The sequence below is a fragment of the Miscanthus floridulus genome, chromosome 4 (assembly GCF_019320115.1).
Source record: "Miscanthus floridulus cultivar M001 chromosome 4, ASM1932011v1, whole genome shotgun sequence".
In the NCBI taxonomy this organism is placed as follows: Eukaryota; Viridiplantae; Streptophyta; class Magnoliopsida; order Poales; family Poaceae; genus Miscanthus; species Miscanthus floridulus.
Window position 1 is genome coordinate 94180264 of NC_089583.1, and position 21330 is coordinate 94201593.

Here is a 21330-nt window from a genome sequence, read left to right on the forward strand (position 1 = left end):
GCACAGCACAGCACATCGCAACATTTGAATGTTCTCAAAGTGCTGGTGTTGTCATGGAGAACAGACATGAGCTAGCATTGCTGTTGTTTTAATTCGTTTGAATGTTGTAAGGGCTGTAAAGGGATGCTGGAATGTGTTTGAATTGCAATAAATGTTGCCTTTGCCGCCATTTTTTTTGAATTCAAACACCTGCTGTTGTTATTCGATGGCCTGAAGCTGGGCAGAATCCATTGTGTGCGGCTGATTCTGGTTACTGTAGTACTACCAGCCACCAGCCGGAAATCAACCAGCCGAACGGGGCCATATATAGAATTTACTAAACCATGTGATCTACTCTCTATATACAGAATTTTTATGGTACCTTTATTCAGTAAATAGTTGAGCTGTGTGTAACCTGATACAATACTATTTTGGTCTTCCATAAATTGCCAAGCCAGATGGATCTGCAGCCTGATCGCTGGGGCTGGGCTGGCTGGGCTGGCTGGCCAGCCCCCTCCCATGGCTACTGTTAATGCGAACCAGCCAACAGTATTTCTCTCTCACATAAACGAACCAGCAACGATACGGACCAGCCAACCGAACAGGCTGCTGGGAGACATCATTGCATCACAAACATGTGTCATCAGATTGGTTGCTACTGTACTTCTGTATTCAGAAGGATGCAGAACAGATATTTTCATTATTATGACTTTATGAGCCTCGACAGCGTGCACCGGGTGCTTATTCTTCATCCATCAATGGTGATGGACGCACCTGGCCTACAGGATCTTGCTGGCTTCAGGAAGAAGACACATGTCTCATCTCCATGCTTAGTTGTGGCAAGGTTGGTGCTGGGAAAGTGCCTCATGAACCATTACCTGGACAAGGTTTACCTTCTCATGTGCACTTTTATTATTGTTTCAATCATTTCATGATACACGTAGTATTATTTTTCTCATCCCCATTGCTTGGTTTTGACTGCATTATATGCAGGAAGATATTCAGAGATAAGAGAATTAATGAAAGCTAATTTCACATTCATGTTGTTAATTAAGATCTAAAAGTGGTGGTCCCGTTGGTCCGCGACCACCCTGCGCTCAGCCCACGCAAGGCCCATAGCGATAGGAAAATTCGCGTCCTCAACTACAGAACATCGAAGGTCTGTCTGTCTATCCATAGGAGCGTCCCGCGGCCTTTCACGAATCACGAATTCGCGTAGCGCGACCACCGACCCTTCGTATACATATTTCTCCATGCGGCTGCCTTTCATATCCCAACTATTCACGACGACGGCGGCGGCAGGCGCCGAGCGACGAGCAGCAGCACATGTGAGTCCTCAGATACGTCTCTCAAAATCTTCATCCAATTAGCCTCCTCGTTTAGTCGTGCACTCGCGTTTCCAATTAGCCCTAACTAATACTGGTGTCTCCCAAAATCTTCATCCAATTTTGCACTCTGATCAGTAACCAATAAATAGGAGCTACGAACAGAATGCATCGGCTATTGCAGATTTTTTCTGTATCATTAGATTATTGGAATGGTAAACATTATTTTATTCTCTTGTAGATTTGTTAAAAATATGAAGATGAGTTGGGATATTGCCTCTCTTGTTGATCTCCCAGTAAAACAGTAGATTTCTTACAATCGAGTGAAGAAGAGATAATCAACACTTTCATGTCTATTAGGAGGCCAGGAAGTAGTGTCATATTTTTCATCAACTATTTTGGGTATGTAATCTTCCAATTCTACATTAAGCAAGCGAGACTTGTCTATTTTCATACCTTCGTATGCTCTCTTTATCTTAACCTTATTGCGTTTCATAATATGTATACTTGCGTATCGATATGTTATATTTATACTGTTTAAAAAAATAAACAATGGACCACCCTAGAAACAAATCCTAGCTACGCCATTAAGTAATTTACTAATTTTGCTGCGAGGCTGATCCCTGAAGTGAATTTTTGGAAGCTGCCTTGTTAATGGAAACTGTTGCCTTCTATAACGAGTGGCTAGGTGGGCCGTGTACTCCTAGATGGGCCTGCGGTGTGTGTGGGCCTGTTGGCCGTGTCGTGTGATTCGGAGGCGATGCCCTGTGAATATAAACCGCGCCGTTGTAACAGATTGGCTATGAACGGTTAAGGAATAACAAACCTGAATCCCTCCATGTCTGTCTTCTTCCTCCTCTAGACCTGCTCTGCTGATTCTTTCTTCCCCAAATTCCCCAATCCTATCCTTCTATTGTACCAGAGAGCTCTAGAGCGTGACACCTTCAGGAGCCTACAAATTGCATACCGGTGCTGCTGCCAGTCTTTACTTGTTCACATGCAGCAGTAGTCGGCGCTTGTCTGTGCCATTAGATGCCACACTAGTGCTAACTTACAGGCTGCTATGTCATTGTCGCCATTTCAAGTGGCTACTGCATCAAACCATATATAAGAGGAGGATGAAAGCGTGTGCAGTTTACTGTTGAATGATAGAGTCGGTGCTGCAGCACATCTTTTTGGAAAACTGGAATGTACATATGTCAGATATCTGATGAATGGAATTAAATTCAATATAACTCTTGACTATTGACACCTGCTTAATCTGGAATTTGTCAGCTGTTGAAAACTATTCTCTTTCTAGTCCCGATAGGTTGTTGTTATAAGATTTGTGCTGGCCAAATTAAACTTTCTTAAGTTGATTAGGGTTGTAGAAAATAATAGCAATATTTGTATCTTCAAATAAGTTTATTATGAAAATATATTTAATGATTCATCAAATTATTCCAATTATGCATTATAAATATTAATATTATGTATATATATTTAGTCAAGTTAAAATTGTTCAACTTTTCGGGAAGTGAGAATGACACTCTTTAGGGACGGAGGGAGTAGGTCACAAACAAAATACTAGTAGACGCTTTAGGATCTATCACAAATATCAATGCTCAAGGTAAAATACCATTTTTTTTGAAACAAAAGGCAGGAGCTCTGCCGCTCAATTAAGACGAAAGAATGTAATAATGTACAAGAAGGTTAGCCAACCGAGTAGCCAAAATGGCACCCGAGGGGCTAACCACCCCACGTGACGTAAAAGAGCACAAACACGACACACTGCCATGGATCATCGTTGCCGAGCATGGAAGCAAAGCTGCCAGCAGCTTGGACATCCCATGGCAGCCCACCCACTGGTCACCTCCCGACGGGTCCAAACGAAACGACCGCCACCGGTCATCGTTGCCAAGCTCAACCAACGAAGAGCAGCTCCGACTTCCAGTCGCGAACCCATGCCTTGCATCGAGGCCGCGGCGATAATCCAGATGCGACGCCTTCAGGAAGGGAGTGACGCCGATGGCGCCACCGTCGCACGTCCAGAGTGGACCGGGTTTTCACCCATGGATGACATGCTAGAGGGGAAAACACGACGCCCCCAACAGGGAAGCGACACCCAATGGCGTCGCCGTCGCCAAGGCTTTCGCCCAAGAATCCTCTAGCACGAACGCCGGGTCGCGAAGCCGAACCCCCTGCCAGCCTACACCACCATCGTCGCTGTCTTGCCGCCCCACGGAAGCCCCTTCAGAGGGGCATCGACGCGCCGGCTGCACGCAGCAGCCGCACAGCTGCGTCGGCCGTCACCCCCTCCGTCCGGGCCACGCAAAGCCGGCCCTGGCTCCGCCGCTCGCATCCCAGTGCCGCACGACGGGGCCATCACTGACCACCTCCGTCGGCCCAGGCACCTGCCGATGCGCAGCCGCCCTCGCCGCCAGCCGCAACAGGGCGTGTGCCCCACCATCTCGGGCGCCGCCCCCTGCCCTGGGATGGTCGGATCCGGATACCAGGTCCCGAACCCGGCGCCCCCTGCCGCCGCCGCCGCCGGCCCCGAAGCCGAACTGGCCACCTGGAGCCCAGATCCGGCCACCCGGGCACCGGGTCTGACCCCACGTGGCCCGGACCGGCGGCCCCAGCAGTCGCCGCCGTCGCCGTCAAGAGAGGAGGAGGGGAGCGCGCGGAGGAGAAGGAGAGCTCGCCGCCGTCCCCTTCGCCAGGGCGCCGCCCATGCAGGCGCCCTGCCGCCCGCACGCCACAGGCCCACGAAGACGACCTGAGAGCGTCGCCGGACCCCACTCCTGCACGTCACCTCCGATGGCCACAGCCAACACCACGCGCGGGGAAGATAGATCCGGTGACGCGGGGGCCGGATCCGTGCGCGCCAGAGCAGGATCCCGGCCGCCGGCTGCTGCACGCACGGGAGTTCCACCGGAGAGAGAGATAGAGAGGAGGAGGAGGAGGAAGAGGAGGAGGAGGAGGGAGGAGAAAGAACCCCCAGCCGCCGCCATCCTTGCCTTTCGCCGGCCTCTGGCGTCGAGCTCCGGCGGCGGCCATGCATTGGAGGCGTGGGGGCGGGGCCTAGCGGTGGGGGAGGAAGCGCCGCCCAAGTCGCCCTCGAGGAGAGAGCGACGCGGGGGCCTCGAACCCAGAGAATGTCACCACCAAGGTAAAATACCATACTATCCATAGAAATAGAGATATAGATATAGTGAAAAAAAAATGTGTATTGGGAGAGGAGAATGGTGCGTTGGGAAGTGAAAATGATAACTATTTTAGGACAAAATTTGAATATTTTCTGACGAAGGGAATACATAGTTCCATTATTTCACCATATATAAATAACAAAAGTATATGTAAGCATATGCTTTGCTTGGTGTCTGCAGTATGCAGCAGCCTGGAAAGCAGGATCAACCAGCAAACTAAGCTTAATTAAACGTTACTGGCTCCTCAGGTACCGGAGATAAGCAACAGTAGGAATCCCTCCAGCCTCCAGGAAGCTGCTTCCTACAGTATCAATCGTGCGTGCTGATTATAGTACTAGTAGTAATCATTATCCCGCGCGTTGCTACGGGGCAAGCAAGAGCAGCAATTGGGTATTCATAATATATATCTTTCCATGTTTGCAACTTTTTTTATTGACTGACATGTGAAAAAATGGAAACTTTAAGGTAGGTACCTATATTTTTTTAACAAATAGGCATATAACTATTCTAAGTACATATATAGGAAGTGGAACCGAATCTAGGATGGCATTCTTGTAATTTTAGAGTGTAAGCCATCAAATAGTTATCTTGAACACTTCCATATGAAATATCATGCAACTTTGCACTCTTTTATGGAGGTGTCAAATTATATTTTTAAAATATCACTTTAATTTCATATTAGCGTTAGGATTGGAGATGGAAAAATGGTAACATGATTAAGTGAACTAATGAAAAATCATTTCATGCAGTATGACATATGAATATGTGATTAACCGAAATACAAAGTAGATATCATAAGTTGTTTCCCACAAATTACTTACCATACACGTCGTTCTCATACAGCGTGAACATAAACCTGTGATTTCAATTGAATAAAATAAAATAAAATGGTTCAGTGTAAAGCAAAAATAAATCATTTTGTACCTTGTGAGATGGTGACTTTGTCTGAGAATAGAGGTTTCATGGATTTATGGTGGTAGCAATAGCCGAAGTTTGGTGACACTGTTTAGGTAGGCAAGCCAATTAGCAGAACAATTAAGTATGACATATAGAGGAGCTGCATATGAATGGTCATTGTCAGGTGCTTACTGGAAACTATTGCTGAAACTTCAGGCATCCCACATAATATTAAAGGCCTCATGCAGATCAATTGTTGGTCAGGTGCTTAACGCAACGTATTGCTGAAACTTCAGGCACACCACATAATATTAAAGGCCTAATGCAGATCACCTGCAAAGTATTCATATCCTCAAGAATAAATGTGACCGGCTCACCATCATGCATAAATAATTAGGAAATTTGGTTGTCTCAATCACTATGGGATAAAGTAACCGTTCAGTTGGAATGGTTCTATACATTCTCTACTGAGGCAATGAGGTGAAGGTTTTTTTTTTTTTTTTTTTTTTTTTTTGGTAGCAAATCATAATGAACCTGCACAATGATGTGGGCTGTTTCAACTGAAATGGCAATAATTGTTTTGCGTCAGTTGTAAACTACTGCAGCAAACAATAGCCATATAAAGAGTTGCTCCCAAACTAAAGTAAATAATCATGTGGAAAAGGATAAACTTGACTCACCAGTTCAGTGTCAAGACTCGAGACAGACTGTAGTAAAAAGGACTAAAAGAACTCTGGACATAACTAATCATAAGGAAAACATAAGCGGAGCCACCAGATCTTTGTCGAGAGAAATTGCAGGCAAAAAAATGCTAAATTAAAAGAGCTCTGGACATTTATGCATGAGGCATCTTATGCTAAGATGCATATATATGAGGACCTGCAACTTGGTAACGATATGGAGTGATTACTCCTATATCAGATTCATGAACTTCCCCAGCCCTTGTCAGGTTGCTGATGGTAGGTACCACTCAACTAACTTCAATCCTGTTTAACCATGATGGATTGGTGTCTTCCCTCTCTTTGCATCCTTGAACAAAAAGATCACGGAATGACCCATGGGGAAGGCCAGAGCAATCATCGATTGTCCCTCTTTACAGGCAATCAATCAATTAGGCCTCAGAAAAGAAAAGACCTGACAGTAGCTCTAGGATTGTAGGATGGCACCGATAATTCATCACCAGCTACGGCCCTCTGTCATGGAGGCACCGAGGCGCCGCTGGCGCTCCCATCGTCCAGTTGGCTGTGGCTGCGGCCTAGCAATCAGCCGCAGGGGAGAAGCGCTGGCCGGAGCTGCTGCCAGAGCAGACAGGCTGGGAGCAGAGGAAGAAGGCACGCCCGCCGTCGTGCAGCTGAGCAGAGGTGGGCGGAGCAGATGGGCGTGGAGCACAGTAAGAAGGCGCGGGCACCGTCCCGTAGGTGAGCAGCGCTGCGCGGGGCAGGCGGAAAACAATCTATACAGATTAAAGATGAGCAACGGGCCAGCACGGCCAGTCACGGCCCGATCGGGCTCGGGCCCTTTTGGCCCGCCGGGCCACCGGCCGGTGCCTGAACAGTCCACCGTGCCTTGTGGATGGCCCAGGCACGGTCCGTGGGCCGAATATCGGGCCATGCCGGCCCGTTGAGCCCGCGGCCCACTGGTCCATCGGGCCAGCCCATAGCCCGTTACACAGTAAACATCATATTTCAAACAGCACAATCACAGGTTCAAACTTTAAACAATCACATGTTCACATATTCATATTCAACAATCATAGAAACACCAGATGATAAAAGATTTGAGCTGTTTGTGCAATGCCGCCTCATTAAAAACCTTTCTAGATAAAACTCACACATCGTGAGATAAAACCCTAGAAAGGAAAAGAGTACGACCAGCTCAATAAATTAAAATGTTCAAATTATTCAAAGTTATTACAAACTAGCTAGCTCAAATGTCTCAACTCTCACAACTAAAGTCGCACTCACAGCCTCTCAGGCTCTCAGCTCTCAGCAGTCAACCATCACCAGCAGTAGATGATCCACCAATTTCATCATCAAGGTACTGCTCTTTGAAGTACTCTTCTAGCTCTTTATCCTCCACAGTGTGCTGTCCACCGGATTCACCTAGCTCCCAGTCTTTGACACAGATTAGCATCTCCACGCTGTCCGTGTCTAATCGTCGTCGCCGCTCCTCAATGATCCTGCCAGTAAAACTAAAGGTAGACTCCGAAGAAGTAGTTGATACAGGAACAGTCATAATATCTTTAGCCAAGGTACAGAGAACTGGATAGGTTAGTTTATGCTCATGCCACCAATTGAGAATATCAAAGTCATCATCACATGCCACAACATTGTCACTATCAAGGTAAACAGTGAGCTCAGAGAGACCAGGAGGCACAATAGATCCTGCAGATGCACTTGAAGGATCAGAAGAAACTGATCCTCCAAAAATTTTGCCCCATGCCTGCTTTCTCTTACTTGTCAGTCCAGATGGATGGGTGGTTCTAGCTGGCCTAGCAGCACCAAACTTAGATTCATACTTGTCATAGAGTTTATGCAACTCAGATTTAACCTCAGCAAAGTAATCAATGTAACTTATATTGTTACTTAGAGCAAGCAAGTCAAGCACATTTCCCAGACCTTTCAACTTAGTCCTTGGGTCCAGAATAAATACAAAAGAGTATAACAGTGGTATATTCTTTCAATACTTAAGAAATTTATTCTTCATTGGCACAACTACAGCAGCAAGAGTACTATCATGTTCAAATTCATGCAGATAGGATGCAATCTCAAGTATGTGATGCGGTACCAAGGACTAGTGGGGTAATAAACACCAGAAAGTATAACAGTTGAATCATAGAACAACTCAAGGAACTGCAATACCTTGTCAGCAATGTACCAATGCTGTTCATTCAATAGAGGATAGCTAGACTGAGAATTAATGAACACAGAAAACACAGATCTATATGGCATGAGATGTTTTAGCATAAGGTAGGTTGAGTTCCATCTAACATCCATATTCAAAGCAAATTTATGAGGCCTCATACCCTTAGTAATGCAATAGTTTTTGAATTGTGCAATGCGATGATTAGATGAATTCAGAAAGTTAATTGCAGTACTAAAAACCTCTATGTGTGGTTTAAGCCTTTTCAAACCAGATTTAACAATCAAATTAATTATATGACAAGCACATCTCTGATGCACAACATAATAGATCTTTTTACTAGAATTCAATGGATCAATATCATAACCCAAGTAACCAGCAAGCAGAGGACTCAAAGTAAGCATAGCAGATGTATTAGCAGATGCATTATCAAGGCTAATAGAGAAACTTTGTCAAGTAGGCCCCAATCTCCAAGCACACCAGCAATAATTTCAGCAATGTTAATACCACTATGAGTCACTTCAATCAGTTTAAAGCCAATAACAGCTTTCTTAAGTTCCTACTCAGAAGTAATGTAGGAGCAACAATAGTGATATAATCTTTCTTAGCATTGCCAGACCAGATATCAGATGTCAAACAAACAGAAGACACACCAGGCATTACTTTATTTTTTAGGTGATGCAGTTTTTCATTGAAAAGCTTAGAAAGATCTCTAGATGTGGTGAATCTAGACACTCTCTTGTATCTAGGATTGTGAGCACGCTGAATGTAATCATCCCAAGCATCATTGTCAGTAATAGATAAAGGCAGATCTAATCTAGCAATCAAACGGCAAAGCTCAGCTCTAGCAACATCAGGCCTATATTCCCAGTTCCTATAAGACCCATCAGGATTCAAAGCAAGCCTAGTTTGAACCAAATTAACCTGTTCTGTTTTCTTCTTGTATGAGAGCATATGTCTTTTCAAATGACCTAGTGCCATTAGCAGATTTACCAGACAAACGAGACTTACAGAGCTTACAAATAGCAACAACACGTACCTCACCGTCCATTGTCTCTATGATTTCATCAAAGTTAGCCCAGACAGAGGATCGGCGCTTACTAGTGGTGGACGAAGCCAGAGATGCTGCATCGCTGGTGACCGCAGCACTAGCCTGCTGCATCGTCTCGGTTGGTCAGAGCAGCACTCCTACCGAACAAGAGATGAGCAGCATCTCCCATGTCGTCTTCGTCATCTAGGATCTACCCTGTGGCCTTGAGCTCGTCGTTGATGGTTGGACCATCGTCACCATCAGCGGACTCAGAGCCGACCATGGTAGATGGCACCCACCCAACCGGCACCGTCCCTCAACGCCTCCTGCGGCACCAGCTACACACCGGCGACCTGCGAACCAAAAACACCGAGAAATGGATTAGGGTTCATGTGATTGCCTACTAGATCTAGGGTTAGGGTTAGGGTTAGAGGTACTTGCCTGTATGGAGACGGAGCCCGGCGCCGGAGAAATGGAAAAGAAGACGAAGACGAGACGGAGAAGAGGGGGGAGACAAAAGGAGATCCCAAGATCCGGTCAGAGAGAGATAGAGAGTCAAACTAGTCAGAGAGGTAGGGAGGAAGAAGTGAAACGAGAAGGGGGGAGAGATTAGAGAAGAGGAGATCTCAACATCCGGCGTCGGCAGCGGTAGCCTGGGAGGTGGACGACGGCAGCGGTAGCCTAGGGAGGTGGTCGACGGTGGGCGGCGGGCGGCGACCGGCGGTGAGAGGCGAGGCGAGGTGGGGATTAGGGTTAGGGTTTCAGAGCTCAGAGGCGAGGGTGACGGGCGAACGGCTGCGGGCGCGGGCGGAGTGAGGGGGAATGGCCGAAGGTGGGGGTCCGCCGGGGCAGGGGGGCTTATATAGCCCCTCCAGCTGTCGGGCCGTCCGTTGTAAAACAGGTCGGGCCGTGCCGCCCAGCGGGCCGAGGCCTCAGCCCAAGCCCGGCCTGCTACGGGCTTTGGGCCGGCACGGGCCCGGTTAGGGTTCGGGTCGTATCGTGCTCGGGTCGGGCCCAATAACCGTGCTTTGGGCCTAGGCCTTTGGCCCACGGGCTGCATGCACATCTTTAATAGAGATCCTTCAAGGCACTTTATTTGGCGTCTACTAAGAGTGCAAACCAGAAGGGCAGGCCTGGTGCAAATGGTAGAGTCTTACCGCCTGTGACAGAGCAAGAGCTCTCTGCACTAGGTACGCTTTTTTTTAAGAGTGCAAACAACTTCTGAATAACAGCAGCTTAACAAGGCACGAAATGGCTTGGGCCAAACAGCTAATAGTCAATAGACAGGCACAATCTGAGCAGCAAACTTCTGATAACCAGGTAGCAATGCGACATTAGCCTTTACAGCATGAACATAAAATGCTGACAGACGCAGCAAAACAACATAACATTACTATCGTGCTACAGTAAGCAGATTCACCACTTAGTCCTTTTGGTGCTGAAAATGCCCTCAGTGCAGGGCAGTTGGTCACTCACAACAACTACTGTCATGGATTATCAGACCATCTAGGGAATGTCGGTTAGTCACATGCTGTTGCACCTGATTTGGCGATCTGAAATTCTACCTGCTGCTCTAAGAAGCTACCCGGCCCTTGACTGCAATGAAACAACCGATACATAATTAACAATCAATCGCAACAGATGCTTAGACGCAGGAGAACTAGAGAAGCACAAGTCATATGAACACATACCAGGGCTAACAATCTTTATCCTCTTTGTAATAGCCCTGACAGAAGTAACAGAGGTTGCTCCTGCTTGAGAAAGGGATTAGTCAGTATAGCAAAAAATGATGATAGGAATAAGAGGGCAAAGAAAGGAAACAGCCAATTGTCATTGACGGATCTTATTAGAGAAAGGTCAAAACCTTGTGGATTCAAATCTTCAGCGTAATCTGCTGCCACTGGCTTCACTGAATCAGGTAGAACAGGATCTGCTGCCATATGACCACTAGTAGCAACAGGCTCTAGTCTGCATTTGTTCAACATGCACAAGGAACACATCTTAGCATGCATAGTTTTGCAAACACTAAAAATCGAAAGACAACTGACAGAAAGAAAACAGGTATGCTATACCTTTGGACTTCAGCACTCGTGGAAGGGTTCAGAACACCTTCGTTGTCAAGATCAAAGTCAAGCAGGAGCTCAGAAAACGAAAATTCACCATCACATATATCAAAATTTGTGAAATCGATGTCAAAGTCATATTGCTTGTCTTCATCAGAGGAGCTAGAGATCTTGTCACAAATCTGATCACTGGGACCTGGCTCGGTACAATCGAAGTCCAACTTGCAGTGGTTGGTTTCAAGGGGGAGCTGCGGATGGTTGGTTTCAAGTGGGAGCTGACATGGTAACTCCTCTCAACAGCATAGTACGCGCTCCCTTTGAGAGGACTGACGATGAGAGTCTTGGAAGAAACTATAGAGCATTGGGAGAAGCCAATGTCCTGTTGGGCATGAACATTTGCAACGGCAGACACTGGAGTTGCAGACGGATAAGCAGCAGGCTGATCTTGTACGGGATTGCTTTGTTGCAGCGTATATGGAGAAGAGTGGGCCGGAGGTGGAAGTGGCCTGAATAAGCTCTTTGCAACAGATGAAGTTTGGAGTGGAAGCTTTGCCATAGCTGAATGTTGAGCAGAACTTGGTTGGGCAGCGGAAGCCATCTTCTGATCCTTCGACGGATGAGAGGCTACAGGTACAGCTCTACCTGGCATTTTTTTTTTTAAACAAAAGGCAGGAGCTCTGCCGCTCAATTAAGACGAAAGAATGTAATAATGTACAAGAAGGTTAGCCAACCGAGTAGCCAAAATGGCACCCGAGGGGCTAACCACCTCACGCGACGCGATGGAGCACAAACACGACACACTGCCATGGATCATCGTTGCCGAGCATGGAAGCAAAGCTGCCAACAGCTTGGACTACCCATGGCAGGCCACCCACTGGTCACCTCCCGACGGGTCCAAAGGAACGACCGCCACCGGTCATCGTTGCCAAGCTCAACCACCGAAGAGCAGCATGCCTCGCATCGAGGACGCGGCGATAATCCAGATGTGACACCTTCAGGAAGGGAGCGACGCCGATGGCGCCACCGTCGCATGTCCAAAGTGGACCGGGTTTTCATCCTTGGATGACATGCTAGAGGGGAAACACGACGCCCCCTAATAGGAAAGCGGCGCCCAATGGCGTCGCCGTCGCCAAGGCTTTCGCCCAAGAACCTTAGCACAAACATATCTGCAGAATGCAATGCTTTTTTTTCTCAAATAGATAAATATATGCAGGGCTAGAGGAAATCCCAATTTTTTAAGAAACTGTGAAGGAAAGATTGTTAGGATTAACAAACATGCAACAGAGAATTAACAGAGAAGCACAGCTAGTAATGCTTCATCAACAATTGTCAATGACACAGACACAAACAGCTTAAAGTTAAAGCCCTGTTCGTTTCTCGGTGTCATCATATGTGAATGATTATTTTTGCCTATGTGATTTTGTGTTAAAGGTATTATGAGTCAGACCAAAAAACAGTCCCATTGTCATCACAGGTCAAACAAGGATGATGATGAATTGGAGAGTATGAAGGACACTGAAGCTAGCTGGGACAATACTTGTCTCTGCAGTTAGAAAGTCTTGATGGCACGCCAAGCGTATGACCTGGTACTGGTACCTTCCTGTAGTTTCCTTTCATCCAATGGCTTAAGGAGCTTTTGATATGGGTTGTTTTCAACAATACACATATTACATATTTGATAGTTGATATTTCATATTTGGTACTCATCTTAGTGGCCGGTGCGATGGCAGTTGAGGCAGGTGTCGTCGCGGTTCGCCTTGCGTTCGCACCGGCGACTCCAGCCTTCTCTCCTTGCCCGCCTCCGCCGAGGTCGCCACGCTCAACCTTTGGCTTCTGCTTCTTGCCGCCGCGGGGACGCCGACGATGCTCCTTGGACAAACTGGATGAGCCGGAGCCGTCTCCACTCTTCTTCCCATTCTGCCGAGCCAACCACTGCTCCTCAGTGTACATCAGCTTCCCGCCAATGGTGATCGGCTCGGTGGGAGGTTCTTCCTCGAGATCGTCCACCGTCTTTAGTCTCCCGGTGACCTCCTCGATGGTGAGGTCCTAGGAAGTCGAGAAGGGTCTCGATCACGATCCTTAGCTGGGCGTACTTCTTCGGCACGGCTCGAAGCAGCTTCTCCACCGCTCGCTCCTCCGTGAGGTCCTTGTCACCGTGGCGAGCCATCTGCTGCTTCAGCGCGGAGAGACGAAGGGTGAAGTCCTCGATCTGCTCACCGAGGCGGAAGGCGAGGTTCTCCTAGTCCTTGCGCAGTCACTGCAGCGTGACACGGCGGACGCCGTCGACACCGATGCGTGCCGCGGCGATGGAGTCCCACGCCTCCTTGGCAGAGACCTTGTCCGCGAGCGGTGCACCCATCTCCGGCGGCACTCCAGCGATGATGGCCTCGAGCGCGCGCCGGTCATCGTGGTACGGGAGGTCGCCGTACTCGATGGCGTCCCAGAGTTGGCGCGCCTGCATCTTGACCTTCATGAGCAGACTCCACTCATGGTAGTTGGTCTTGGTAAACATCGGCCACCGCGTGCCCACGTCGGAGTCCTTGTACACCGTCTGGACGGCCGCAGGCGACCCGCAACGGCCTCCGCGTCCGCAACGGCGCTCCGACAACGGTGAAGGTACGCAACGCCGCGCCGGGCTCCGTGATCCTCTGGGCTGTCGCTCCATCTCCGCGCGCAGCGCGGTGGCTATGTTCTCCGCTGCCTGCCTGGCCGCCTCAATCGCCTGCATGGCTGCGGCCTCTGCCGCGGCCAGGCGCTGAGCGCGATCGGCGTCGGGGTTGACCACCGCTCCTTCGCCGACGTTGGCGGCTGCAGCGGCTGCACGCAGAGTGCGCTCGCTGGAGGTGGACATGGCTCTACTCTGCTCTAACCAAACCTAGGCTCTAGATACCGATTGTTGGTCAGGTAACAACTAAGAACACAAAATGGAATTTGTCTGCCAGAGGGCAGCTTGGCCATAGGCCGCTTCTTTGTATTAATAAAAGTAGCAAACTTGGGATACAAGAAGGTCTCAACTACTACAACATATTCTACTTCATAAAGCAGATGCTAGCTTGGATGCTAAGGCATCTGAAAACTACTAGACAGTGAATAGTAACTAGCCTAGACAGTGAATAGTGAATAGTTACATTGGGGTATTAGCACTAGGCTTAACCCTCATGTTCCGGTTAGCATCTCATTTGCACCTTTGGTCGAGTAAAATGTAGATGACAGATTGTCTTTTCTGGTTCTGTTACAATTGTTTTCATGGACTGAAATGCTAGGGAATGGAGGCCCTTTTGGTGTCCCATACGTGATGTGAGCATGGCCCTTCCTTCTTCAGTTGACCATTTGATAGACTGTGTGTGCTGGAATATTTTAAAAGCCTTGGCAACTGATGAGCGCTGCTTGTCCTGTGTCTGTTATATTGCGTTCCAGCAATTAACGCATATGGTGCTGCTCAAGCAGTTAATGCATATGGTGGTGTTTTTTATCTGAAATTCTACAGCTGTCAAACACCATTCTCACTCTAATTCTGGTAGGACTGTTCATTCCATGCCATGATCCTGAGATGACTTACTTATTAGCAGTTTGCATGGTAACAGTCATCAGATAGGCATGGTCCATTTCTATCAATAGGGCCGATTTTAGCTGAACTATATTCTTCATATCATTTGAAGCATCCTTCACTATGTTTTCTTCAGAGGAAGAGAACTGCTTGCTTATTTGGTTCTGTATCCCTCAGTTGTGGGGGTTTTTAGAATCTGGATGGAATTTTCCTGTTCCTGTTGTAGCCTTCTGTGTAGTTGATATTGAGAGAGGTCAGTATAACCTGACAGGAAAACGGGCATGAATCCATGTATTAGATTCTCATACTGTATTAGACTAGAGCTCCGTGGCTTTCTTGTTTGTTTCTTCACTTTCTTGTACTGAACAATCCTGCAAGTTATCATGTTATCCAGGCATGCCGACTTTGAGCTTGGAATGTTCTTATCGGTTCATAGGCTTGCATTCCATGAGCTCAACCCTTGAATATAACTCTTGACTATTGACACCTGCTTAATCTGGAATTTGTCAGCTGTTGAAAACTATTCTCTTTCTAGTCCCGATAGGTTGATGGCCTGCTCATTCCGTGTCATGATTCTGGGATTACTTCTTTGTTTAGTTTGTTAGTAGTTTGCATGGTATCTGTCACCAAGTAGGCATGATCCATTATGTCAATGGGACCACAACATGCACATGCAGTGTGCCACATTATGGTGGCTGACTGAGTCGGTTGGAGTCTTTCTAAATCATTCTCCTGCTGTGATTAGTGAATCTCTGCCCTCTGCTTACTTTGAATAGAATGTAGCTGGGAATCTCACATTCGCATATCAACCTCAGTCAAAGAATTTACTTGACTTGAGTCAGGCCAAGCCAGTGCAACCAAAACTCCATCTTTTGTCTCCTGGACCATTCAATTATGGGGCTAGTTCCTCATATAAAACCATTCCATGCCTTTGAGGCTCGTCAATGCTACTGTCTGCCTCTCTCCTGTGATTTCAGATTGGTTCTGGAGACATGGGCCTAAAGGTAATTCAGTTTTGCTTATGATGCACCCTCTGTCAGTATTTGATGTGTGCTGTCTTTGCAGTTTTTCTCTATCCTGTTGACCCATGATATTGAAGTCGATATTCTTGTATTTAGTGCCCATATTGTTAATGATCTACATGTTCTCATGAGTCATGACACTGCCAGGTGTTTCATTGGCTGAATCGGAGGATGCATCCTAATACTGAGTACTGCACTATCCATGGTAACAAGGGTAAGCATGTTCCTAGGATGCCTCTCTTTTATGTGATCTAAATCATCTAATATACATTTCTTTGTTCTTATTTTGTCGACTTTTTTATCGGAATGATGCAACAGCCATGGAGGATAAGGAGGACTCCGTGCCTCATAGTGTGGTTGAGAAAGACACTGAAGCCCTTCTGCTCCGTGATGTGCTTCTTAATGGTATACTTGCAATTGGCACACTTGGACATCACGTAGACTCATTTTGTCCTGAGGCTTGCATTGAAGAAGATGATCTCCTCATCATGGGTGATGAGAAAGTAATTGAGGAAGAGAAAGATGATGAGGAACCGAGGAATGATCAGGTGAAAGAAGACGTTGCATTGGAAACAGAGCCATGTGAACCAGTATTGCCTATTGTTGAGCCTGCTAAGATGCATTCATTGTCGATGAAAGAAGGCAACTTTACATGCTTTGTAACAGAAGAAATCCTGATACATGAGGTGGAAGATGGGGGAGTTGCTAATATCCAGGAACGACCACTTCTGATGGTAGAGAAGGTGGAGAAAGTAAGAACTACACTTGCTGATTTATTTGCAGCAGAAGTATTCTCATCAAGTGCTCCAGGGGAGAATAGTTGCCAGGATATCATCGATGTTGCTGGGGCATCCACTTCAAAGCATACATCATGCATGGAAAAGATGCATCAAAAGAAACCAAGGAAGCCAACACCAAAACCACTGAGAGCCACAAGAAAATTAAGTCAGGTATGGCTTGCTTTCTTCACCCACACCTTATGTCTGTTGCAAATATCATATTTCAAATATTGAAAAGAATCTTTCTACTCCGATTGATTTCTAACTTAATCTACACCCTGTATCAGTTTTAAGTACCCCAGGCTCATCTGATATAAGAACCCTCATATCACACCTTAAAGGCATACTCGTTGTCCAGAAAAAACAGAAACTCATGAGAAGAATATGTTATAGCTAATAAGTTGTGCCATATGTCCTAAACTGGCAGAATTGCATAGCTCTTGTAATTATCTATATCTTGCTATCCTAGAAGTGGTCCAAGTTATTTATTCCATGTCACTTAGCTTCTTAATCTGGATCAAATATGGATGGCTAGCTAAGCAAGCATGACGTGTCTAACCTATCTTGACGCTGAACGACTACTAACCTGCAATGCATCTGTTGCTTTTGGTTGTCTTGTGAAACTAAGTAGGTCATGAGGAAGATGGTGGGGAAGAAGATCCACCCAGAGCAGTTCAATGGGCGTAGCAATGCAGAGGGTCCCCTTACTGCATGATGTTTATTCTTGGCGAAAAAATTGCTTCTCTATTTGGTAATCTGCTTCCTAGAATGTCCTTTCAACTGTCCTTTGAATCACATATATTGTTGACCAAATCTAGATTCTTAATAGATTGTACAAATAGGTACGTGTTGAATAGTTGCTGACTTTAATAAACTGAACATGCCCTATGCGACAACATTTAAGAGGGACTGGAATATGTAAATTTTGCCATATCCCTTAAGAAAAGAAATGAAGAGTGCAGAATTCGCTATATCAAGGTGTTCTTGGTGTCCATAAAAAGAAGTGATAGTCTGAAAACAAAATTTTCTACACTGCCTCCATTTATTTGGATCTCACAAGAAAGTCTAGCAGCTGCTTGCACCAAAGTATAACACATCACCCAAGAAAAATGTATCACATATTGCCTCCATTTATTAGGAGCTCACAGCTCAGTCTGTTAACTGCTGTTGGATCTCAGTCTGTTAACACATACACTATGATTCAAAATCTGACATGTCCTTTTGTTTTCATGTAAAGTTGTAACACTCGTTCTGTCTTTTCATCTATTTCAGAATAATTACCCTTTTCCATGTGCATTTGGATCTCTTGATGAAACTGATGGCAATCCGAAAAAGACCAACGTAACATAAATTCGATTGCTTAGGAATTATTCAGTTTCTTTGATGTTTGTGTCTCTAATCCTATTATGGAACTGCCTGTAGTTCAAAGAGACACAAAAATGAACACATAGTGAGTAGCTAGAAAGCATGGGGTCCAACTAGAAGGCATTCCCCTCTGCCATGTCGCAGGGCTTCCTTAGAAGCGAAATAAATAAATATATGATGTTGTACCTTGCCTGTACCTAGCATTGAAGCTGCAACACGACGAGCATGTCCTGGAAAATGCTAGACGACAGGCAACTAATCATGTTCTGATAATGTGTCCCTAGACCATTCATTCCTTGATATATCAACCTAGTCAGGTGATGGATTCGGTCCATCAATGGCAAGTTTCCAATTCTCCCCCCAGTACTACGTATATTGTGGGCCAACTCTCCTTGGATCAGTTGGCTGCATTGCTCTCATGATATATCATCACAGTTTAGGCTATTCCTATGCATTGTGTCATCACAATCTGTTGTATACAATGGGTTCTGCATTTTCATTGCCGAAAAGCAATGAGTTCACACATTTGTTAGTCTACTAGTTACTAGAACTAATTGTTAGGGCACCTACAATAATATATGAACTTTATTCATATATTCTCACTCCTGTTAAGAGAGATAGAGGAGTTATGTCTCATGCACTAGGACGCGCAAAGATCTGAGCTCTTCTCTTCTCTTCTCCTCTCCCTTGCTTAAAGTATTTTGGCTTCCCTCTCCACTTGGCATCTAATACTAACTTAAAGCTGACCATTAGAGGTGCCCTTAGGTGACTAAAAGTTAGCTGGCTAAAGTTTAGTCCTATGTTATGGATACATGGGCTAAGTAGCTAGTAGTGTTCCTAGATAAAGACTCTTATGCCCACGAAAGAGGAGAGAGAAAGGGGAAAGATAGGTTTGGTGGGAGAGCATGACCTTATTTCTCAATCTGGTGGCTTCTTTTAGTCCCATTAGCTGGGTATGGTCTACTAATGGACTAGTTGTTAGTTGGGTGTGCTTGTGCTTAGTCCCCTTAGGTGGCCTGTTCGGCTGGTATTAAAGCCGACTGATAAGTCGACTGGAGCTGATTTGTTGTGAGAGAAAAATATTGTAGATTTTAGCTGATAAGTTCAAGCGAACAGGCCTGGATGGCCTAGGTCTAATTTTAGGTGACTAACATTTAGTCTTGCTATCCAAAAACTATTGACAAATTGAAGCTTGGTAGCTTGTGAAGGAGAATTATGTAGCCTTGAAACTCTTAAACCTTTGCATGATCATCAGACAATAGGGTTCATAGGCAGTGGTGTGGCACTCTCCTGCCTCATGTTTTGCACTTAGTTTTTTAGGGCTTGTTCGGTTATGGTGGAATGAGCCTAGAAATTATTCCCGCTGATCAAGTTTATACAAATTAGACAATCATTCTGGCTAGGAATCGTTCCAGTTGACCATTCATAGGTAACCGAACGTGCCCTTAAGATGCTTGTAAGATTTTGCGATCAATAGCACGCAAGGATGCACACTAACGTATGTTGCTGTGAGCCGATTTGTGAATGATTCTATTCTGTAACATTCCGCAGGTTTCATTGGACCCCTTATGACTCAGATTCCTTGCTAGAGAGAAGCATCCAAGGATAGTCGTCGACAATGTGGAAGTTCCCTTTTTGTTGCTGTGTTTCGTCGTCAGTGAAGCATGAATAGCATTCTGCTTTCATATATTCTCTTGCCATGGATAGTCGTCGACAATGTGGAAGTTCCCTTTTTGTTGCTGTGTTTCGTCGTCAGTGAAGCATGAATAGCATTCTGCTTTCCTATATTCTCTTGCTTATTTGCATGTATAAAACAACTGTTGAGGTGTGTGTGATCTTGTAAGCTGTCATTCTCTGGGGCCACGGTCTGCGCTGCCACTGTCTTGTCGTCGCGGTATGCCAAATTTTTTTTAATAAAACCTCTGCTTATCCGTTTGCACGATCGTTTCCCCTGTAACGCGTGGAGGCCCGTGTCGATCCACGTCCCGTCGATGGCTAGCTCATGGCCGTGCATAAAGCCATAGAAGGGGTGCCATGCCCTGAGCACGCTGCCGGCAGCTGCCGCGACACAGCACAGCGCACGCCTCAGGTCGTACGTCCCCTCCCCTGATGGCGCCAACGCGCAACCGCCGAGAGGCATGCAGCGGCATGGCACCTGATCATTGCGAGCGGAAAGGCGGGCTGCGGCCCGTGAACCGTGAAATATCTCCTCGTCGTCGCCTGCGCGCGCGCCGATGCGCCTCGCGACGGGCGCAAGCGGACGAGCCGGGGACTGGAACGGCAGACAGGTCGCCGGTTCGCCGCTATCGCCGGGAACAGTGCCTGCCCATCAGTGCGCTGTCGTCGACGCGCTTTCGCATTCGGCGGCGTCCCCATGATGCCGGGTCTGAATCTGATGCTGGTGCCTTAAGGCAAAGTGATTTGATTCGATGTGCTTGTGCTCCATCTCTGTCGGTGGCGTCGCTTTGCACTAGCGGCTATGGTGCTGTGAAGACGTGCCGTCTCTCCATTCATGTTACAATTGTTTGGATGTTTATTACTGTTTCAGCTGATCGCTGTAGTTACTACTGAACTTGATCTGAGCGCTTGGATTTTGGTCGGATTTTTGTGGTCCTAGGGATAAAAGGTTCCACACCTGAATAGCTGTGCTTAATTCCCTGCACCAGCAGTAGGTGTTCGACGCATGATGGATGTGTCAACCAAGCAATGCCCATTATAATCGTTAGTGCTCAAGCATTGAAATCTACAGCAACTTAGTCTTGTCTGGGATCGGATAAGATTTCGATACCAGTGCCATAGTACAATGCTTCCACTAATGGCCGTGAAGAGGTGCTATTTGTAGGGTTGCGCTATATCATCAAGTGAGGATCCATTGGATTGCATACGAGGTTTCCCACAGTTAATTAAAGATACTTCTAAGTATAGAAGTGTGGAGTACATTTCTATTATCTACACTAAAACTAACTTCTCTAATCACTACCACAAAATATAATATCCTTGGAGCCCAAAACCCTCGAGGAAACCATAAAAACCACCAAAAAAATAATTCTTGAGTGCCAATCCTCACGGGTGGCCGTCAAGGGTAGAGAGCAAGGGAAATTCATATTACATTGAGGGTTGACCGCCACAAATGATTTTTTGGGGGGTTTAGCCTGCCAAGGAAACAAAGACGAGGTTAGATTTTGAACAATGTTAAGGAAATTTAACACCCCTCGAGGTTATATGTTTTCTTGAGTGTTGTGGGGGTATTAACCCCTATACCCTTACGGCTAG

The 21330-nt window shown here is 46.3% G+C and overlaps 1 protein-coding gene and 1 pseudogene across 1 annotated transcript; one reads left to right on the forward strand and one right to left on the reverse strand.

Annotated features, from left to right (window-relative positions):
- Window positions 1-10557: 10557 nt before the first annotated feature.
- LOC136550660 (uncharacterized) lies at window positions 10558-13294 on the reverse strand (annotated as a pseudogene).
- Window positions 13295-15828: 2534 nt separating this feature from the next.
- LOC136552167 (protein TILLER ANGLE CONTROL 1-like) lies at window positions 15829-19980 on the forward strand. The gene is made up of 5 exons (XM_066543700.1): window positions 15829-15895; window positions 16061-16127; window positions 16232-16863; window positions 17324-17443; window positions 19609-19980. The coding sequence occupies exons 1-4, from the start codon at window positions 15884-15886 to the stop codon at window positions 17405-17407; spliced, it is 795 nt and encodes a 264-aa protein (XP_066399797.1). The 5' UTR covers window positions 15829-15883; the 3' UTR covers window positions 17408-17443; window positions 19609-19980.
- The last annotated feature ends 1350 nt before the right edge of the window (window positions 19981-21330 follow it).

Bases quoted from the DNA above. Each gene is read 5' to 3' on its own strand.
- LOC136552167 (XM_066543700.1), top strand. The intron at 16,128-16,231 runs GTAAGCATGTTC...ATGATGCAACAG, and splicing joins CACTATCCATGGTAACAAGG to CCATGGAGGATAAGGAGGAC. The intron at 16,864-17,323 runs GTATGGCTTGCT...GAAACTAAGTAG, and splicing joins CCACAAGAAAATTAAGTCAG to GTCATGAGGAAGATGGTGGG.